Genomic DNA, 16820 nt, shown 5'->3' on the forward strand with positions numbered 1-16820 from the left:
CTTCCTTCCTTCCTTCCTTCCTTCCTTCCTTCCTTCCTTCCTTCCTTCCTTCCTTCCTTCCTTCTTTTAATAAATGTGTGTGTGTTGGGGGTTGCATATGCCATGGCTCAGCACACATATGAAGGTTTGAGGACAGCTTTGGTAATTCTTCTACCTATTATTGAAGTCAGGTCATAAAACGTAGAGAGACAATTACCTGCTGAACTCTCTCACCATCCCTGGATGTTTTCTTTGTTTGGTTTGTGTTTGGTATTCATCTTTATGAATCTCTTCATCTTGATGTTTTTCCTTTGTGTTTTAAAGGCCATGTATTCTCATACTAGATTCCTTGAAAGCTGCTTCTATACAAAACACAGTTCAGAACTTACGAGAGTAAGTAATGACAGTTTTTACCTTCAGTCTATTATCTAAAAATCTCAGCACCTTTGAAACTACCTTAAATATTACTAAAATCAGCGCTGGAGATGTCAGTTGGTTGGATGTCAATCGGTGTTGCAGTCTGACAGGCAAGAGGACCATAAATTAGAAGGACAGCTTTGAAGGACATTGGACTATAATAATGAGATCCTGGCAACTATGGAAAAAGAGATTGATAACACTATGATAATAATTATATATATGGTTTTTCAAGACAGGGCTTCTCCAGATAGCCCTGGCTGTTCTGGAACTCACTCTGTAGATCAGGCTGGTCTTGAATGCACAGACATTCTTGTGCCTCTGCCTCCCTGGTACTGGGAATAAAGGTGCGTACCATAACTACCTGGCGTAATAATTATATTCGTAACATGTACCTTAAATGAACCTGGAAATCCGATTGCCAACAACATTCATTATTAAACATTCATTATTATGTGTTAATAGTGAAGGATTTAGATTTTTTAAAGATAAATGCAAAATTTGTATTTATAATTGAACAAAACTCATAATTTTATGTAACAACATTGCAGATATTAGTGATCAGGGAAAAAAAACCCAAAAAGGACATAGAACTTGTAAATTTCTATTAGTGTATGTGGGGGTGGGGTAGGGGAGAGTGAGCAAGAGAATGGGAGCACTAATGAGAGAGATTTTCTGAGAAAAAAAAATTTAAATCGTGTTTGTGTGGTGACACACTTGTGCTTGGGTAAGGCGACTAGAAGACAACTAGTGAGAGCTGGTTGTCTCTTTCCACTATGTGGATCCTGACGCTCTAACCTAGGTCATGAAGCAGCAGGAACCTTTGATAGAAAGCACTTTTAGCAGCTGGCCCTGGAGAGAACTTTGATAATTTAACAAAATGCTGGAAAAAAAAACCCAATTATTTAAAAAGCCATGTGTTAGCCTACTTCATAGTATAAGTAACTTTGTTATCTGAATTGTGAACATTAGTTGTTGAAACTCTGGCTTTTATTTGAAAAGCACATCACTTTCTTTACAATGTATTTTGGGAAGGCTCATAAATTACAGTTGTATTGCTGAAATACAACTTTGGAAATTTAATTTGAAGCAACAGATATTGTAAAAGAGGTGTTTTCTTCCCCTGTAGAAAATTTTGTAGACTGATCACAATTTATACTCAAGTCCCATTTCTTATTGATTATTTCAGGTATTTAGAGGTTGAGTGGGAAGTTAAGCGAAAAACTCACCGTGAATTCAGTAAAGCAAACATGGTCGACCTATGCCCTAAAGTCCCTAAGCAGGATAATAGCAGCGACTGTGGAGTCTATTTATTGCAGTATGTGGAAAGCTTCTTCCAGGTATGTGCTGATACAGGTTTTTTTTTTTTTTTTTTCATAGTTACCAATGTGCAGTTACAAATTTCTGGCCCATCAGAGAGGCAGGAAAATGCGAGTAGGCAAGGACATATAGAAAGACATAGAGACCACAAGTGACCTAATGAGGCAAGATGATGAGGAAACACAGAGAAACTCTCATGTGAAAGGATAAAATCTTCATTAGCTGGGCAGTGAGGCTTCCCAGCCTTTTGACATAGCCTTTTGCAACATGACACTGTCCTGTGTGTTGTGCTACAATCATAGTTATCAGATGTATGTGACCTTAGGGCTGCAGATTGGACATACCTGGCAGCACATTAGATACAGTAGAAGATAGAATTAGAGTACTTGAAGGAGTCAGAAAAGAAGAGACAAGTCTGATAGGACAGAACTCTCATTTTCATATAATCAGAGTTCCAGAAGGCTTAGTGAAAGAGTGAATAGCGCAGATAAAACACTAAAAAAAAAAAAAAAAAAAATTCTAGGTGTTAAAAGGACCCTTTACTTAAGAAGCTCAGATCATCATAGCTGAGGAAAGGTAATTAGAAGGATAGCTATTATTTTCTAATCCAGACAGACTTTATTGGAGCTTAGCAACATTAAAGATCATTCTTTGAATGACAGGAAATCACAGCCTTTCCATATCAGCTCATTTAGGTTTGTCACTAGTAGTATCACTTATGAAGATAGTTTTTTTTTTTTTTTAACCAGTTGTCTATTTTCAGAACTCTTGTCTGCATTTAGGACTTTAGAATTGGGAGGAATATACCTCATAGTAAAAGATCTTACACATTATAGAAACTAGCACATAATTGTTACATTGTGTTTAGCCTCCCTTTTTATTTTTTATTAATTAATTCAATTTACATCTTGGTCATGGGCCCCTCTCTCCTCTCCTCCCAGTCCTACCCTTCATCCCACATCCCTCCTTCCTCAGAAAAGGGGAGCCCCTTTACCCAGACACCCCAGCTCGTCTATTCACATGAGGACTGAGTTCGTCTTCTTCCCCTGTGGCCTGGTAGGACAGTCCCATCAGGGGGAATTGTTTAAAAAGCAGGCAGCATAGTCCACGTCAGAGATATCCCCCACTCCCTTAACTATTCGGCCTGCATGAAGCCTGAGATGCCCATCAGTTACTTTTACGTAGAGGACGTAGGTCCAGAGCATGCATTGTCCTTGGTTGGTGTTTCAGACTCCATAGGCCCCTCTGGGCCCTGGTTGATTGGCTTTGATGATCTTCTGGCAGAGCTTTTGTCACCTCTAGGTGCATTTATTCTTTCCCCTTCTTTCCCAGTAGACTCCCTATGTTTTGCCCAATGTTTGGCTGTGAGTCTCAGTATCTGTTTGGAGCTGTTGCTGGGTGGAGCCTCTAAGAGGACAATTCTGGTAGGGGTTGGCTTTCTTCCATGGAGTGGGTTTTAGAGTTGGGCCTAGCATTTGTTGGACATTCTCTCAATATTTGCTCTATATAGATCTTGTAGGCAGGGTAAGTTTTGGATTTAGATTTTTGTGGGTGCGTTGGTGACCTTCTCTGTCCACTAAGAGTCTTATCTAGATAAAGGGTGTCCTCTTTAGTGTCCATGGCCCCTCCTATTAGGACTTCTAGCTAAAGTACCTCTCATATCCTCTCAGAGGCCTATTCTGATTTAGGTCTGCAGCTTGTCACAGAGATCCACCATTTCTCGTTCCTCTGCAGGCCTGATCTCCACCTTTATTTCTCTCTATGCTCCCTCTTCTACCTTGCTTCCATTCTTCAACCACTTAGGCCCTCTTTTTATTCCACATTGAACTTCAGTATATGATGACAGTTCTGGTCCTTTAGGATTGTTTCCAAGTAGGTTTTGATTTAAGGTTTTCAATACCCAGTGGGCCTTTCTACTGACATATTCTGACTTGGTTACATTACTCCAATTTTAGGTAGCCTTTGTTAATAGAGTATATTTTAAATACAGGATCATCATGTAAAGTTCGTGGGAGAAGCTAAAACTTCTAAACTTATGTCTTTGTAGATTTGTTTGCTAATGTAGCAGTGATCATGCTAAAAAATAGACTTGAGGAACCAATGTTTTCCTAATGAAAACAACACAAATTCTAATGAAAATTTCCAATGGTAAATCAACATATAGCCTTGGATCACAGAGTCACAGTTAGTGAGTTCATGTTGAAGTTCCACACTTGGCCCATCCCTTCTTCTGTAAGATTAGAGTTCTTTTGCTAGCCTTCTAGCAGTTTCTTCAGATTAACTCAAGCTAATGTAGCCTTCTGGAGTAACTGAAATAGTAAAACACAAGGAAAAATAACATTGTAGTTGCAACTCAACTTTGCCATTAAATTAACATTATGGAAATGTAGCTGTACTGGATGCTACTTCCTACCATAAAAGATGACTTTTAGTGGGATTTTTCATGTTTACAACTCTGGAATTTCTTATCACTGGAGCTTTCTCTGTAATAGTTTAACAATATTAACATATGCTCAAAGTAATCTGAATTCTGAGTTCTGATGAATCATTCTTTACCAATTACAACTCTCAAACACGCATTGTAACAGAGTAGCCTATTTAATTTTAATGTTTAAAAGTTAGCAATTTTTTGGAAATGTTCTGGAATAGATTACAGCCAGAGTTACCCAGTTGAGGAACTGAAAACTTGCTGTGTGCATTAGATGAGTGCTGTGGTATGGTAGGCAAAAAGCTGTTCTTTCTTGGAAGGTATCATTTAAAAAAAATTTCCTATAAAAGTGGGATTTGAAAAAAATTGAAATCATGATGTCACACTAATGGCATTCTTTCTTTTCTCTTATTAGGATCCCATTGTTAACTTTGAACTTCCAATTCACTTGGAGAAATGGTTTCCTCGCCATGTGATAAAGACCAAGCGGGAAGATATTCGGGAGCTCATTTTGAAACTTCATTTACAGCAGCAGAAGGGCATCAGTAGCTAGTTAAGCTGTACAGACACGGCGCATGCTCTCTCAGCTTACTGGAAAGCCGCTTACCAGCATTTGTGTCAGCTTACAGAGAAGAAAGTATCTTGCAGTAGTTCATAACTTGTTAAAATGTACATGGTATCTTGTTTGAGTCATTGGGCTCTTTCAGGTAAAGGTGACGTAGAAGCACTTATAAGATAGAAATGAAAATTTCATAAATATGATATTTTTATGACTAAATATGCTTGGATTATGCAACAGCATATGTAATGTGGGAATGTTTTCATTATGTAATAAAACTATGTGATCTGTACTTCCACATAACTGGGTGCTGATGGGAGGGGCCTCCTCCCTGGTGCCGGCCCCAGTGCTTGTCAGGGGTTGGCAGGTCCCATCATATTGTAGTTCTATTCTTTGCAGCTCAAGCATGCAGTATGAATACTGTGTATTTTTTTTAAAAAGAACTTAGTAGCAAGGCTTCAGAAAATGCCATTCACGGCATCTCTTCTGTATAGTGTGGAAAAAAAACCGAAATATCGTTAGTCAAAAAATTACCCTTTCAAAGTGCAGCTTATTATTCTCAATTGCTAAATGCAATTACTTTGCTCTAATTCCCTGCTCCACTTTTTCCGATGTCATTTGTAGGGATATGAGAAATGGGTTCATTTGTTCAGATAAAATGTGGAACAAACTTTAATACCAGATTAGTGTAAAACATTATGTAGCTAAGCTTTATTTGAGGTATAGCAATATAAATATTCATTCCTGTATTATCCCACAATGTGTGTGTACAGTTTCTATAAAAGATAAAAATTGGTGTTCTCACAATTTTAACAAAGAGAATACTTTTAAACTTCTATTTATTATTTAGAACCAAATAATGTAATTTTATAATTTGGTTTACCCACCATTCATCTGTAAAGGCAGACTTCTCATTTCTTTTGTATTTTTAAGTTATAGTTTTTAAAGATGTATGATCCACCATGGATCTCACACATACAGTACCTAATATTTTATTAAATGTTCAGGTAACAGTTCTACTGAATTTATGTAATGATAGTGATATTATGTAGCAAACATTTTAGAATCGTATGCTATCAGAAATATTTTGAGGAAGACCTGATCATACTGTTTTCTCAGATAATGGGTTTTAGAATGTTATTTTAAACATCTCTTCGATTTACAATTATAAGTGTTTATAGTTTGAAAGCATTTGAAACAAAGGCAATTTAAGATAAAACAGAGATGTCTGAAGGTTTTACTTCAAAATCAAGTGACTTGGGGTTGTCAGCCTCCTACGTTCCCTCAGTTCTGTAAATCTTGTCTCTCTGCATTCTTCAAGATACTTGGAGATCTTACATGAAAATGGTTATTAGTTGCGTATTTCATTCCCAATTTGTGTGTGTTGGGGAGACATTTTTTAAAAAGTGGCTGTTCATTGTTTTGTACATCTAATTTTGAAAAGCAAGTGTGTAAGACAACATCTTGTAATTTCTGAACTTTTTTGTTTGTGTGTTTTTCCAGGATAGCACTGTTCTTCATCATGTTTTAGAGACTTTAAAATTTGTTTTCCTCAACTCATGTAGAAGTAATGATTTGAGGTTATCAACATTTTATATTAAACATGTTTTCAATTGATTAAATTGTAATTTTTTTCTTAAATATGAAGCACTGCTAGAAACGTATTTTTAATTGTATTGTGTCCTGCATATACCATGTAATTGGATGCTTAAATTAATTTTTCTTCACATTTTGACAAGTATATAGTTAATTCACATGTCTCTTTGTGTAAAGGAAAATATTTTTACTTCAAGTAGAGCAACTTAATTAGATAAAAACAGTGTTCTCCAAATCCATAATCCAAAATGTTTTTAAGTGTGAAATGTTCTGAGCACCAACATGCTATCACACATAGAAAATTCCACACCTGACCTCATGCGATTGGTGACAGTCAAAACACTAAAAGTAATATGTAAAATTATCTCAGGATAGGTATGAAGAGTATATGTGAAACATAAATGAATATCATAGGTATGCTCAGAGGCTTTCCCAAGACACACTCATGCATTTGCAAATTATCTGAGACCCAAAACACAAGACCCTTCTGCCCCAGGTATTTTCACGTAAGTGATACCCAGCTGCAATCTCTGGTGGCTAGTAGTACAGCACAAGAAAAGGAACTCCATGGTCATCATGCAAGCATTTGCTGTGCAAGCCTAGCATCCTGTAGTCTCTTTCCATTGCTGTGGCAAACACCCAAACCAACTTGGGGAGGCAAGTTTATTTCATCTTATGCTCCAGAGGAAGGAAGTCAGGGTAGAAAGTTCAAGCAGAAACTAGAAGAATACTGTACACCGATTCTCTCCCTCTGCCAGCATTTTGCTAGACACATGAAAAATTAACCCTTTCCTTTTTTGAAAGCAATACTCAACTCATTATTTGAGACAGGATTTCTCTGTGTAGCCCTGACTGTCCTGAAACTCAATCTGTAGGACCAGGCTGGCCTCGAACTCACAGAGATCTGCATGCCTCTGCCTCCCAACTGCTGGGATTAAAGGTGCGTGACACCACCGCCCAGCTTGCAAATGCTTACTTTTTATAATGCTCTATATTTATTAATTAAACATTTCATACATTTTGATTTTATACCTATTCACTATTATCTCCTAATGCTCACGGTGCCCGCCACCTTATTGTCCAACTGCATGCCCTTTTGTTGTTGATGTTGCTTATTAATACACATCTGGTCTAATTACTGCTTCCCATGGGAGCATGGATGTAGGGGTCCATCCACTGGGGCATGGGCCTCCTGTTCATTTAGCTTCTTATTACAGCCTAGATCCCCTTGCCTGGGGGTGATCCAGCACACAGTAGTGGGCTGAGCTCTCCTACATCAATCAACAGTCTTGACAGTTCTCCCACAGCCATGATCCTAGGCCAGTCTGATCCAGGCAGTTTCTCAGTTGAGACCCCCTTTCTTAGGTGACTTGATTGTATGAACTTGGCAATAAAAACTAACCAGGACACATAGTGACCTGCGTTTGGTTCCTGGAACCATGTGAAGGTAAAAAGAGAGATCTGATTTTACAAGATGCCCTCAGGCCTCCACAGGTGAGCTGAGCCCAGTGTGCCCACATGCACACACATGCACACTAACCATACATGAAGACACGAACTCCTATGTTTTTGAAAGCAGACACTCACTTCTGAACAGATGAGCAAGTCTATTAATTTGGTGAGATCATTTGGTAAGACCTGCACAGATTTAGCCCATGACAGTACAGTCTCCCAAGTGAGTTCCCTCGTAAGGGAAATGGGCAGTCTCTGACATGACATGAACTGATTGGCCTGCTGTTTGCTCGCCTGCCCCTGAGGGGAAAGCAGCCTTACCAGGCCACAGAGGAAGACAGTGCAGCCAGTCCTGATGAGACCTGAGAGGCTAGGGCCAGAGGGAAGGGGAGGAGAACCTACTCTATCAGTGGACTTGGGGAGGGGCATGAAAGGAGATGAGGGAGGGAGAGAGGGAATAAGGGAGGGGGTTATAGCTAGAATACAAAGTGAATAAACTATAATTTATAAACAAATAAATAAATTATAAAACATATTTTGGTAAGAACAGCAGAGTTTCTTTGGAAGTATAGTGAAAGTAAGCCTAAAGGATATAAGTTTGTTAGATTAGGAAACCGTGAGGGACAATAGACAGTAAAAAGCCTGATAGTGCCCAGAGATTATTTGTAGAGAAGATACAGATTTTAACTTAAGACTCTTGAGATTGGAGAAAAGCAAGTTTTTGTTTGTTTTTTGGGTTTTTTTTTTTGTTTGTTTTAAAGTCTCATTTAATCAGGTACTGCCTGTGAAAGTTTCAAACTTCTTAAAATACATACACACACACATATACATACTTATGTCTACCATGATTTTTAAGAAGTTTGCATACATTGGTCGGGAAGTGAAATGTCTTATCTTGCCATAGAGCCGCCTCCATCCCGTGCCAGCCTATTTGTCCTTGTCCTTACTTTCCTTAGCTGTACAGTCACTCAATCATGCTCTACTTCTGCTTTTTTCAGCTAGGCATATTCCTGTGAAATTCTGTAACTTTGCCTATCGCAGGTTGGAAGACAGGCTTCTTTGTATATGAGCCTCCAGCTGCTGTGGCCTGTGCTTACCAAAATGATCTCATCTGTAAAACTGTTTTTTTGTGGGGACTGGAGAAATCAAAGCCTCAAGAAGACCTCAGGTGAAGATGTACTCTTCGTACAGTTACTGTGGTAATAACAGTGTGAGGTATTTTTCAACAAGGTATAGGTGGAACCAGGTAGTGCCACTTTAAACCCCAAGTCATAGCTAATTAACTGAAGTTGATTTTGTTTCTAAGCAGGCTAATTATTATAATATGTTCTTTTAAACTTAATGTTTGATATTTGATTGCAGTATTTCTAGTCCCAAGCACTTTTGGATAAGTGATACCTAACTTAAGTCTATTATTCAGCATTTTGCTACACACACACACACACACACACACACACACACACACAACTCTTTGCTCTTTTGAAATCAAATGCTTCTCTTTTTTAAATAATATTTTTAGTTTATCTTTAAAAAGTTATACATTTTGGTCATATCTGTCCACCATTACCTCCCTCTGACACCCCCAAATTCCCCTACCCTCTCACCCAACTCCATGACCTCCTTTTAAGTCATTTCCTAACAGCCCCATGGCTTAATTAGTGCTGTGCATATGAGCATGGATGTAGGGGCCGTCCTCAGAGGCCCGGACAACCTCCCACTGGCCATGTCCCCAAAGGAGAATGACTGTCCCACAGCAGCCATCAACTACAAATAGCTCTTTGGCTAAAGGTGGGATCTCAGGGGCCTTCCCCATCCATGCTAGTATTTTGGTGAATATTCATTACCAGATAACACTGTATATGGCTCTTCCTTCAGAATAATCATATAATAATTATTCGTTGTTCTGTTCCTTCATAGAAGTTTGTATAAAAGTTTAATAATTTCTATTCCATGTGCGCATGCACTTACTTGTGGGCTACAAGCCTGTCAAATACTGAAAACATTCTGCATTTTCTCAGTCTAAGTACATCAGTGTTTCCTGAATGCCTTGATTCTCAGAGGCTTTTTATTCTTTGGTGTAGGCCAACAAAAAGAATAATTTTTCCAGTGTTCATTAATTAAAAATTTTTTTGTGTTTGCATTCATCAAAAGTACCTAAGATTAATTATTTTTAGTTTTTCTCTCTGACACGTAAAATTTTTATATTTTATAAAACATTACTAATATTTTACAGATACAACTATGCACACACAGCTTTTAAAGGGCTGCAAATGTTTATGTGAGGCTATCATAGATGCAATTGATAAGCTTTTCCTACATGATAAAAACGTTGACAATGACACAATTAGTTAAGGTTTCTAAGGAACATGTTCTGTAGATCTTAAGTAATTTTTTCTTTCAAAAAATTTACCAGAATATGTAAAACAAAATTGTAAATTATTTGATAGTAATTCCTAGTTTTCACAGGGATTTTTGGTTAACTTTGTCGCTTTCTATTTGGTTAGTGAAAAACTTTACTCATATAGAATTTTATTCCCTTTTGGTGTAGGACACCATTTGTAGATTAAAAGGTCCTCACATTCATACAGAACAATTCCCAGCGAATGGCCTTCTAGGCTGTGTTGAACCACTTTATCCCAATATATCCTTCCTCAGGGCAGGATGGGCTCAGAGCAAGGCCTCTCAGAACTGTTCAGTTGGAAACAGTAAATTGTAAGGGTTTGACTACAATTGTTCTAGGACACCAGGACGTTGAAACACTGCCTCACTGTTCACACGACCCCATCAAAACCATGCCTTAGCGTATTTCTTGGCAGATACTTTTTGCTCTCTTGTTCATCGTGGCTTGTCCACACTACTTCTGAAACTATCTGTGCCTTTTTCTCTCTTGGTGAATTCTTCCACTGGAATACCGCTGCCATCCCAGGTGGCATGAACTTCACATTCGATAGAAAACTTGGCCGCACAGTTATTTTTATAAAACAGGATTTATATTATACATGTAATATTTGTCAGGTACTATTTTAAGCCATGCTATGTAGACAAAATGAGTTCATCTGTTAATTCTCACACAGCTCCAGCACGGGCTTGCTTTATTCCTTCGCTAGGCACAAGAAGGAAGATAAGGTAAGCGGTTAAAAAGGGAGGATTTTCTTCTATGCGGGGAAATGGGGGCTTCAGGCTTCTGCATCTTCGTCCTAGGAAAACACAGAGAGCTGGTGAACCTACCACATGTGACCCACGAGGTCAGAGCATCTGCAGGAAAAACACACGTGAAGCACACTGAACTGACCGCTTGTTGAAGAGAGGCGAGGCTTACTAAGGAGCTTAGCTGGCTAGATTAGAACAGAACTCTCTGCCCATCTGTCCTAATTAGCTTACCTCCCTGCTTCCATAGCATCCCTATTAAGTCAGAAAAGAAGCCAGAGCTACTCCGAAAGGACAGGTTTTTATTTACACTAATCGACAATGATTTTAGAGTGGTTGCCCACTCCTAGACACAAGCTTTTAACTGCAAGCCCTTTTCTTGTACAAGTTTGTTAGTGGAAATTTCAAAACTCCGGATGCTCACTTAAGGATTTTGTCATCTCGTTTCTTCCATTTTGGCCCAAATGATTATGTTTCCTCCTTTGGGGAGGATTTCTCTGTGCATTTTGATATTTTTCCTGACAGGAGGAAGCCTTGTGTCACTCTCAGGTAATTGAAAGCCACTGCTTGCTCTCAGAGTTTTGGGGACTTTTGGTATAGTCTTAAAATAGTAATATTTACGTGGTTGCTATTAAGAAAATATGGCGATTAATCTTTGTGACTGTTTTATGGAGCAGCTTTGGAATATCACCCATGATTTGGGTTTTCTTTCTCATTATAATTCCCGCTTCAAACCTTAACATCCCCGTGTTGAAATTTGGTGTGTATTTGATTTTAAAAACAGTCTTGAAGCCTTGATGCAACTTGCTGTGCTAGGGTGGTTGGGTGGATGGGTCTCCCCTTCTCTGAGTAGTTGGGGCCAGGGTGGGGGCTTAGGGGAAACAGGAAGTGAGGGTGGGACTGGGAGGGGAGGAGGGAGAGGGCTACCGCCTACAACCAGCATGTAAAATGAATAAATAAAAATTAGAATTAAAAGAAAAAATCTTGAATTAAAGGAATACTGACAAAATGGGGAAAAAGCCTGAATACTTCTTCCTTTGATGTGCACGCATATGTTTGAGCATGGTCTTTACATTTTCAGTGTGGTGCAAACATCAGCTTTTCTCTATTTGCTGCCATTTGTACTGCACCTGCACTTTCCTGAAAGCTCCAGTCATGCCCCCAGTCTGTTCTCTATAATAACAGACCATCTTCTCTCCAGAAGAGAGACAAGGACCCATGCGTTCAGTCTCTGTCCTCGAACCGGAGAAGTCAACAGACCCTTCCCTGGCCACCAGAAAAAGACAGCTGTTGGACCCCCCAGAGGCTGGGAGGAGATGGCTGCTTAGAAGGCGGAGATCTATTTTGTTCCCAAATGGAGTAAAAATTTGCCCCAATGAAAGTGTTGCAGAGGCTGTGGCAAGCCATGTGAAGTATTTTAAAGCCCGAGGTAAGCAGGCACCCAACCCCTTGGGCTCCTTTATGAAACTCAAACTATCACATATGTTGTGCATGTTTATGGTAAAAATGTGACAATGTAGTTAGAAATAAACCAAATACTAGTGAGAAAAGGACTTAATCATATTAATATAAATTAAGAGAAGAATGTACATTGTTGTAAAAAAAAGATATTTTAATTTTTTTGAAGTCCTTGAAACACTATTGTCTGCCTGGATATATTAAGTGTAACTTTTGTTTTTCATTATAATAATTTGTCTATTGTTACCCATAACACATATTTATAAACAAAGACTCATGTGCTTTCCTGCTTATTTTATATATGAAAATATAATGAGTTTTTTTATTGTGTACTTTGGAAATGCCATAGATTCGTGCAGATAGTTGTGTGATTAGGACACATTTTTTTTTCTTTTAATCTTTTTTCTTTTTTTTTTCACAATTTATTCATTCTATATCCCAGTTGAAGCCCCTTCCCTCAAGTTCTATAGTCCCACCCTCCCTCCCTCTTCCCATCATTCCCTTCCCCTACTCCACTGATAGGGGGAGTTCTAGATTATTGCCATCTACCCATAGCTTGTGAAGTCTCATCAGGACTTCTTGGATCCTCTTCTTCTGTGGTCTGGCAAGGCTGCTTCATCGGGGAAGTGATCAGAGAGCAGTCAACTGAGTTCATGACAGAGGCAGCCCCTGCTCCCCTCACTCAGCTATCCACATGGAGACTGAACTGCCAATTGACTACATCTGAGCAGGGAGGACACAACATTTTTAAAAATTTATTATTTATTATGTATACAATGTTGTGTTTGCATGTACACCTGCATGCCAGAAAAGGGCACCAGATTTCATTGTAGATGGTTGTGAGCCTCCATGTGGTTGCTGGGAATTGAACTCATGATCTCTGGAAGAGCAGCCAGGGCTCTTAACCTCTGAGCCATCTTTCCAGCCTTCAGGATACAACATTTTTAATGTTAAAAATGTTGGTCCTTCTCTCAATGGACTCATGGCATTTGTCTTATTTTTGATTAAGAGTATTATCCTCAGATTCATGTCTTCTGCTACGTGAATTTACACTGTTTTTTATATTTACTAACATTGCTTAATTGAACATTATATATATACTTTAGACATTTAAAGGATTTTCAAATTTTGCTTTTTATGTATTCAACAGTCAATAAAGGACTGTCCTGTTAAACATTCATTTATTTGTTCAGCAAATGTTTACTGAGTACTTAATATTTTCTCTGGCACTAGGTTGTATGATTGTTTTTCTCAGCTGCTACTTCATTATTTTAATTTTCTGTTCCTTGCCATTCTCTTTTACACTACTGAAGGCATTTGAAAGACTCTGACTAGCAGTGTTTTCAAAGCAGATACAAAGACTCATAACTAAACCTTCGGCAGAGTACAGGGAATCATATGAAAGAAGGGGAGTTAGTATGATGGGGAAAGGATAGGAGCTCCACAAGGACCAAATATATCTGGGCACAGGGTCTTTTCTGAGACTGACATTCAACCAAGGACCATGTATGGATATAACCTAGAACCTCTGCTCGGATGTAGCCCGTGGTAGCTCAGCAACCAATTGTTTTCCCATAGTAAGGGGAACAAGGACTATTTCTAACAGGAACTCAATGGCTGGCTCTTTGACCTCCCCACCCCCCAAGGGGGGAGCAATCCTGTTAGGCCAGGATCAGATGAATGGGGAGGAGGTCCCCCTATCAGTGGACTTGGAAAGGGGCAGGGAGGAGATGAGGGAGGGAGGGTGGGATTGGGAGGGAATGAGGGAGCGGGATACATCTGGGATACAGAGTTAATAAAATGTAACTGATAAGAAAAAAATAAAATAAAATAAAAACCCTTACAACCAGGTAAAACATTTTATATATGCAATGTTTTATGTTTTTATAGCATGGTACAGTATATTAGTATCTTTAAAAGAATGTTACAGTCTTGGTTATATTTAAGAACTATTGAACATTATTCAAGAATAGGCTCTTTTTTTTTTTTTTTTAACTTCTTACAGGGGATCATAGACCTAGAATTTTTATGTGGGACCTTAGGTTGAAAGTGAAATTGTAAAGTGAAGAGGATGTGAAGGACCTGCCAGTGGTGGATAATGATAGTAGCTAGTGTAACAAGATTATTTACATTGCTTGGATTTTAAGTTGAAATAGATCAGAATATCAAGTTGTCTCAGCTGTCCATTTCACAGTTAATAGGAAAGGGCCAGCCACTAAGGAATCTGTTTCTATTTTGTGATCGTTTTGCTCTTTTTTTTTTTTAATTTTATTTTTCTTTTTAGTTACATTTTGTTAACTCTGTGTCCCAGCTGTATCCCGCTCCCTCATTTTGCTCTTTTTTATTAAGTACAATTTATTCACTTTGTTTCCCAGGTGTAGCCCTCTCGCTCATTCCTTCCCACCCTCCCTCCCTCTTTTCCTCCAATGCCCCTCCCCAAGTCCACCAATAGGGGAGGCCCTCCTCCCCTTCCCTCTGACCCTAGCCTATCAGGTCTCATCAGGACTGGCTGCATTGTCTTCCTCTGTGTCCTGGTAAGGCTGCTCCCCACTCAGAAGGAGGTGATCAAAGAGCCAGCCACTGAGTTCATGTCAAAGACAGTCCCTGTTCCTTTTACTAGGGAACCCACTTGGAGACTGAGCTACCATGGGCTATATCTGTGCAGGGGTTCATTTCCTAGCATGGTCCTTGTTTGGAGTATCAGTCTCAGAAAAGACCCCTGTGCCCAGATTTTTTGGTGTTTTGCTCTTTAAAAAAATTCAATAGATACTGCTCAAAAAAGAAGCCAAGAAAAGAAAAAAGAAAAAAAGCATTCTTGAAATAATTAAAAAATACAGGTGCTATGAGTGGGTTATTAGAAAGTAACCCTGAAAATATGTATACAAGTAACATTATACATACTAAGCAGATTATAGTTATGTATTTAGGAAAAAATATATATATTGTGTATGTGTAAAATGAAAAAAGAGGCCATGAACTTGAAAGAGAGAAAGGGAGGGTACATGGGAGGAAAGAAAAGGGAAGAAGGGGAAAATTATGTAATTATATTGTAATTTCAATATGAAAGAATGTAAATAAAAAAAATTAAAAATTAGAAAAGGGACTTCAGAAAAGTAAATGGTTGATACAGCCATTGTAACATGGTTGTTATTATGATCATAGTAGAAAATAATACTTTAACTCTTATGCTTTTGAAAATTGGGAAAGGGTTGAAGGAGATGGCTTGGTGGCTAGGAGCACAGACTCTTCTTCCAGCAGACCAGTTTTGATTTCCAGCTCTCACATAGTCACTCACAACCATCTATAACTCCAATCCTAGAAGATCTGCTGCCCTCTTCTGGTCTCATTGGAGTCACCTTGTTTTGTTGAATATTGAATACAATTTAATTCCTCAGCAGTGGTTACTGGGAGATTGTGACAAGTCTTCCATTGCTGTGAACCCTACAAGCTAAAAATACTGGCCTGTCAAAACATGCCCACTGTGCAACAGTGGCATGGACATTATGGGAGCAACCAAACACTTTCTAATGAAATTTAACTTCTGCTCCACAAGGTGGCACTATCATCAGGCCAAGAATCTATGGCTAGACAGGTCATAGGCTCCCAGAGAGAAGCTACTACGATTATGCTGCTCAATGGGAGTAGTGTTAAAGCAACTCCTAATGCCTTATCACTATACCTTTAGATTGGTGCACCTCTCCAACCTTCATCTGACAAGCTTCTATTTACAGTAGGTGGTGATTAACACAGAGACCCACAACTGACAAAGAACAGAGAATAAGGTACTGCAGAATGCCAGGGAAATTTTTACTCATGTAGAGACCCTACAGAATGGGAGAAAAATTTGCTAGTTACATATCGAACAAAGGATTAAGATCTCAAATATACATATACATACATAGCATTAAAGAAGAAATCAAATAACTCAGCTGGGCAAAGATGTACATGTCTTTAATCCCAGCATTTGGGAGGCAGAGCCAGGCAGATCTCTATAAATTAGAATGCAATGAAATGAAAGCACAACTTATCAGAGCCGTTGGGATGCTGCAAACGTAGCCCTAAGAGGAGAGTTAAATATTCAGGAAGTACATAAATAAGCCTTCCATGCTTATTGTGAAGAGCAAGTTGACATTTTCCAGTATCCTGGAGGGTGTAGGAATTCAAAGGTAAAGTTCTGTTTGTTTAAAGCTTATGTGCATGAGTAATGTAGGATGGGATGAGGCCATCTATAACTTATGAAGTATATATAGAGCTACCTGATTTAGTAAATAAAAATGTAGGGCAGTCATTAAAACTTGAATTTTAGTCAAACAACAAAATGATTTTCTTTTTATTGTCAGTAGGCCCCATACAATATTTGATCTGTAGATTTGCTGGCTCTGTGTCTCCAGAAAAGTTATTCTTTCTTTTTTTGCAAACACACACACACACACACACACACACACACACACACACACACACACA

General features: G+C 38.6%; 2 protein-coding genes across 4 annotated transcripts in view; both read left to right on the plus strand.

Moving 5' to 3' along the window:
- Senp7 (SUMO specific peptidase 7) overlaps positions 1-6319 on the plus strand; it is a 127753-nt gene extending 121434 nt beyond the window's left edge. For all 3 annotated transcript variants that reach the window (XM_055594109.1, XM_055594117.1, XM_055594126.1), the window contains 3 exons: positions 304-372; positions 1586-1736; positions 4560-6319. In XM_055594109.1, coding sequence (XP_055450084.1) covers positions 304-372; positions 1586-1736; positions 4560-4697 — 358 coding nt within the window. In that variant the 3' untranslated portion in view covers positions 4698-6319. The remainder of the gene's footprint in view (positions 1-303; positions 373-1585; positions 1737-4559) is intronic.
- A 5043-nt stretch (positions 6320-11362) lies between these two features.
- Positions 11363-16820, plus strand: part of Impg2 (interphotoreceptor matrix proteoglycan 2) — a 57962-nt gene continuing 52504 nt past the window's right edge. Inside the window, exons 1-2 of the mRNA XM_055593479.1 lie at positions 11363-11450; positions 12082-12327. Of these exons, the coding sequence (XP_055449454.1) occupies positions 11363-11450; positions 12082-12327 (334 nt within the window). The remainder of the gene's footprint in view (positions 11451-12081; positions 12328-16820) is intronic.

The sequence above is a fragment of the Psammomys obesus genome, unplaced genomic scaffold (genome assembly GCF_907164565.1).
Source record: "Psammomys obesus unplaced genomic scaffold, mPsaObe1.curated_primary_1811, whole genome shotgun sequence".
NCBI lineage: Eukaryota > Metazoa > Chordata > Mammalia > Rodentia > Muridae > Psammomys > Psammomys obesus.